General features: G+C 36.3%; 1 protein-coding gene across 1 annotated transcript; it reads right to left on the bottom strand.

The window, feature by feature from the left end:
* Positions 1–3,924: 3,924 nt before the first annotated feature.
* On the bottom strand, positions 3,925–4,900 carry LOC141553258 (olfactory receptor 8D1-like). Its single transcript, XM_074285029.1, has one exon. The coding sequence runs from the start codon at positions 4,846–4,848 to the stop codon at positions 3,925–3,927; it is 924 nt and encodes a 307-aa protein (XP_074141130.1). The 5' UTR covers positions 4,849–4,900.
* Between the last annotated feature and the right edge of the window lie 871 nt (positions 4,901–5,771).

Below are 5,771 nucleotides of genomic sequence, written 5' to 3'. Positions count from 1 at the left end.
GAGGACAGAAAATTAAGGGTTCTTATGGCTGCATCTAAGGAAACCTCTTAGTGGGGTTGCACATCAAAATACCACCCACATACCAGGTGAGACTTGTTAAATCTCTTAAATCTTTAGCCAGTGCTAAAATTTTGTGCTTAAGGAATTTCTCAGAGGTTGCAATCCCTCCCTAGCTTTATATGGAGGAATACCCTGGAATCCTGCAGCCTGACTAAAGGATTCCTTGGTTCCCAACAGAGGAATCTATTTTCTCCTAGATTTTAGAGGAAATATGAGAAGGTTTTGAAAGAAGCACAAAAAGGTCACTTAGAGATCTGAGAACAGAAAATTGGGTCCCCAATTTCATCATTGTCACCTTAATAAGGGAGCAGGATAGGAGAGAAAAAAAACTGTCAAGGCAGAGGGAAAGTCTCAAAACAATTCTTAAGTTTCCCTTCAATGGGGGGAAGGGCAGGTGAGACCAGAGTATTGAAGCAAGACAGAAAGGCCCCATAGCAAAAATAATTTCAATGTTCTTACTGGCCACCTGTGGTGGAGTGAGGAGGAATTTGACTAAGCCCCAAACTCCTTCTGGAGAGGAGAACATTGGGGGGCACCTTGTTCCCTCTGGGCAGTCTTCTCCAGTGGCCCTCCTGATTGCAGTGTTCCTTCCTGGAAACTCCTGGGGAGTTTCCTCCGAGGACAGTTTCGGGCCAAGGGCCATTATATCTGAAGCACTACCTCCTTTGGAACCCAGATATGGCAGCAGCTAAAATTTGGGTCTGTTCTTCATTTCTTGCTTTAACTCTGGTCTTTTTCCTCTGTTGCAGTTTGGTCCCTATTATCAAAGACTCCAAAAGCTGAGATGGAAAAGTCTGAGGGCCCAAAGGCTGACTTCTGCAGCTTCCTCCATATATCTGGGGCAGATTGTTTAATATTAACATCTCCCCGTGCAAGATCAAATTGGCCTTAAGCCCCTCAATAAAATTGATGGGATCCTCAGAGTAACAGCCAGGTTTTTCCTTAGTGCTGGAGAGATTTGACATTGAAAAGGCACCTTTGCTTTGAGTGTCCTTCCCTGAGTTTGCTGCTTCTCTCAGGTATCAGAGGTTAGAAGGAGTGCCTGAATCAGGAGCCTGAGGAGGAGAAAAAGGGAAACTGAGAAGTGGGGGTGAGAAAGTCTCAGGATCTGATACTAGAAGTGAGGGAGACAGAATTGAAGAAATATTGTTGGACATAAAGTCCTGTCTTTGATAAGGAGGTGGTTCTGAAAGGGATTCACAGGCCTCCAGATAAGTACTGCATGGGGATGCAGAGGAGGGATCCTGTGTCCCTAGAGGAGTGGAAAGGAGGGGGTTATCTAATTTTGATTTCCCTCTAGTAAATTTTAGCAGCATCCTGCAGTGCTATTTTAATTTAAGTTTTTTTTTTCTTTTAGGCCAAATTTGTCCTTGTTTTTTAAGAGACAGTCTAAGGGAAAATCCTTAGGAATAGAGACAGAGGTGGATTGTCCCATTTTTTGGCCACAAGTCATATTTTCTGGGTCCTATAGTGCCCCATCCTCTCAGGCGTCCCTGAGAGGGAGAGAAGTGACAGAAGTTCCCTTGGTTAAGGGTACTTCTGCTAAAAGACACAGGAATTTCCAGTCTAGGTGTCTCTAGTCAAGGAAGTCTGCTGAGCATAGAGCACTTCACTGCCCAAATCTTCCCCTGGTATTTGGGTGTCCAACCTATAGAATAGATAAGGGCAGCAAGAAAAGGCTTACCTTGGCCAAAATTTTGGGTATCCCTATGTGGGCCACCAAATGTTGAGGTATGAGAAATGAGGGATGAGAGATATCCTAACAACAATGCAGTCCCCAGGCCAGTGTTGCAAGTTTTTGTGAAAGAATTCACAGTCCTGATCTGCAGATGAGGTTTTGGGCAAAAAATGGGTTTATTACACTGAGAAAAAAACTTCCCAGAAGGCTATTTACAAATAGGAATTAGCAAAGGTTTGGGGTAAAAAAATCAATTTTTTTATTAGCCTTCCATGTTTTGGGCTAGGGAGTAATTAATGGCTAATTTTCAAATCAATAAGGGGTGATGATTGTTTCCCAGACAAAAGTGATTCACAGATTAATTGAAAGTGGTGATTCCTGTGGGAAACCAGGTACCTTTCCCAAGGGAGATTCAAGTAGGTGGAGATCATTTTTAAGAATTTCCCCAAGCCAGGTGGCCTATCCTCCACAAAGATCAGGGGACATAGTTCTATTACAACAACTCTAAACAAGTCACTTAACCTTCGTCTACCTGAGTTTTCTAAATGTAAAATAGGAATAATAAAAACTTCTATTTCCTAGAGTTCTTGTGAGAATCAAATATTGTATTTGTAAAGTCCTGAACACAGTCCTTGGCACATAGTAGTTGCTTAATAAATGATTGTTTCCTTTCATGCTTTAGCTATCTTGAAGAAACAATATCTCCCTCTTTACAATACAATAATTAATATAGTCGAAGCATATGACTATCACACTATAATATGTTACCTATAGAAATTTATTTCTGTAGCTGATTCCCAAACTTCATAAACAATAATTCATGATAACTGTCAACTATCACCCCTAACAAGTATCATGAAACCCACAGTCTCTCGTTATTAAGGGTAGATCTTTCCTCCACATTATTCTGATTTTTACCTGAACTTGTATAATACAGGAATTGGAAAAAAAAAAAAAAAAAAGGAAGTTGAATGGAAGTCCTTAGAATAGAAAAGAAATAAGATTATTGTTAATTGATTAAGAGAACAGGGTTTAAAATAGACCAGGTTTGGGATACCCACATCTGACCACATCATATTAGATAGAGATACTTTGACTTGGGACCCAAGCTGGAGAATGCACAAAAGGACGAGTTTGCTTGGTGGAACTCTATCATCCATCATCATATTTCATTCTGGGTCATCCATAGATCAGACATCAGCATAAGATCTGTTGGGGACTGAACCAGTCTGAAAGCAAAGTCAAGGTATTTTCATTTCTTGGGCCCTTGGAATGTGGCTTTCAGTGAAATGAATTTCACTCGTTTTCCTAAATATTTTGAATATAGGGGATATAACAAACATTTGCCGCTCTTGATCATTACTAGAAGACATAGGATGAGAAAGGGAGAGATAAAATTGTGTTGCATATGTGTGCATTTGAAAAAAGAGGTGAACTTGTTTATTAACATGATACCTTATTATGATCATAAATATAGCTAATCGAACTTGAACAATGCACTACTACTTAGAGTTTCTTAGTTATTCCTTTTAAAATGTTAATTTCTTGAAGGAAAATAATTTTTGGTCTATAATAGGAGGTCATTTCTCTTTTTGTTCTGTTTGAGGTTGATCAATAAATGAGAATCTTAATGGCAAACAAGACACAAGATAATTTTTTTGATATTTTCCCTGAATTTTAAGTAGAGGCATAGTAAGCATGCATTTATGAAAAATGTATCAGAATTACCTTATGTTTTTAATTTATGAAATAATTCCATAATATAGCATTAGGAAAAAAAAGATGATTGTACATGAAACTGCAAATCTCCTAAGAATAACTTGTAATTTCATTTAAATATATAATAAAGGTCTCAAGCAGAATTTATTTCTTTTTCTTTTTTTTCCTTCCCTCCCACCAGACACTACACTGCCAATGGATGCAAAGAGACATAAAGACATACATACATATACATATATAAAATCTACATATATATCCATATATATGTAAATATTTCATTTGATACAGATAACATTTTATTTATATGTCTTTTTGGGTTACTTCATAATTAATTATAGTCAAAATTGTTAATTCATGCAAAGAAACTCTTAAAATGCTCCTGTTACTCTATACAATATTTTCATGGTTTTGCTCATTTTGCTCTGTTATTTGATGCAAGACTTTCCATGTCTGCACCAAAAAACTGCCTAGTCTTTTTTTATTTTTCTCAGTGCATCCTTCACATCCTTATTCCTCAGACTATAGATCCAGGGGTTTAGCATAGGGATGACTATGGTGTAGATCACTAAGGACACTTTTTGTTGAGTAATGTAGCTGGTTGATGCAGGCTGACAGTACATAAAAATGATGGAGCCGTACAGGACACCCACAGATTCTAGGTGGGACGCACAAGTGCTGAAGGCCTTGGACCTGCCTTTAGCAGAACGGATGTTTAAGATATTTGAAAGGATGAAAATATAAGAAATCAAAATAGATAGAGTGGTTACCAATGAGTTAATCACAACCAGAAGCATCACTAAAAGTTCATTGAGGTGGGTGCTAGAACAGGAGAGTTTCAAAAGGGGTGGAATGTCACAAAAATAATGACTAATTACATTGTTTCCACAGAAGGACAGTCTGGTTAAAGCACTTGTATGAGTCACGGTTCCAAAGACCCCCATAGTACATACTCCTACCACTAGTAGGAAGCAGGTTCTCCTAGACATGGTGGTGGTATAGATAAAGGGGTTACAGATGGCAACATAACGATCATAGGCCGTGGCTGACAATATGAATAGATCAGCAATGGCAAAAGTACAGAAGAAAAAGAACTGGGTCAAGCACCCTGGGTAGGTGATGATATTCTTCTCTGATACAAAGCTCACCAGCATTTTAGGAGTAATGACAGAAGAGTAGCAAAGATCAATGAAGGACAAGTTACTAAGAAAATAATACATGGGGGTATGAAGATTAGAACTAGTTTTGATAAGTAAGAGTAAGCCCAAATTTCCCATCATGGAAATAATATATATTTGTAGGAAAAGTAAGAAGAGGGGGATCTGGAATTCTGGCTGGTTTGTTAATCCCATAAGAATAAATTCTATCACTGTGGAATGATTTCCTATATCCATAATCCTTTGATAGTTGAAGTGGAAATCTGAGGAGATGGGAAAAAAAGAATGTCATTAGAGATAACTACTTGTAAATATCTGATGACATAAGATCTAATGAATGATTAGATAATAAATGAATATCTTCTTAAACTGAAAAGTGGCCCATACATTTCCACATATATTGATAAACTACTAATATAATATTGAATCATAGCATCTAAATATGAGATTTGAAAACAATTAAAATATTTTAATATAATAAATACCAGCATATTAAATTTTATTTAAAATAAAAATACATTTCTGAAAGCATTATCTTTAGAAAAAATAATCTTACAACAAGATGACAATAGAACAAACCAATGGTTATAATATAGAGTAAATTTTTCTTTTCCCAAAGTTAGAATGATGAAAATAGTATCATAAGGAAAAACAAGACCTGAAATTTCCTCAAATGGAAATATTTAGAAAGAATGAAATAATTGTGATGTATCTAAAGGGGACATCAAGGAGACAAAACAATGATTATTGAATTTCCTGAAAACTATAAAAAAGAAAAGAATTTAATTTCTACATTTCAGAAAATATTAAGTAATGCTTGTTCCCATTCCATAGAGGATAATCTAGAATTCAGCTCTTTAAGACACAAGAATATTGAACTTCCAGAAAATAATACCTTAAAATGGCAATATAGTGATTAAGATTAATGATACCATGAATATGATGAAATCATAGACTCATAGGAAGAAATAAATTTATGCAAAGTGAAATCAGTCAGAACAAGTAGGAGAATAAAATGCAGTAGTAATTACAACAATATCTGAAAGACTTATTTACATATGTAAAATAATTGAAATTGTTGAATGTGAAAAGATCATGCTCAAATTTGCCCCAAAGAAGAAATCTTGAGAAATCCTTACTCATCTTTGCATATGCTGGAA

This window comes from Sminthopsis crassicaudata, chromosome 2 (assembly GCF_048593235.1).
Source record: "Sminthopsis crassicaudata isolate SCR6 chromosome 2, ASM4859323v1, whole genome shotgun sequence".
NCBI classification, from domain to species: domain Eukaryota; kingdom Metazoa; phylum Chordata; class Mammalia; order Dasyuromorphia; family Dasyuridae; genus Sminthopsis; species Sminthopsis crassicaudata.
The sequence above is the reverse complement of the archived record's forward strand: the minus strand, read 5'-3'. Positions and strand labels throughout refer to the sequence as shown.

What these genes read in the sequence shown, in the direction of transcription:
- LOC141553258 (XM_074285029.1), bottom strand. Translation starts at nt 4,848, where the DNA reads ATGGATATAGGAAATCATTCCACAGTGATAGAATTTATTCTTATGGGA.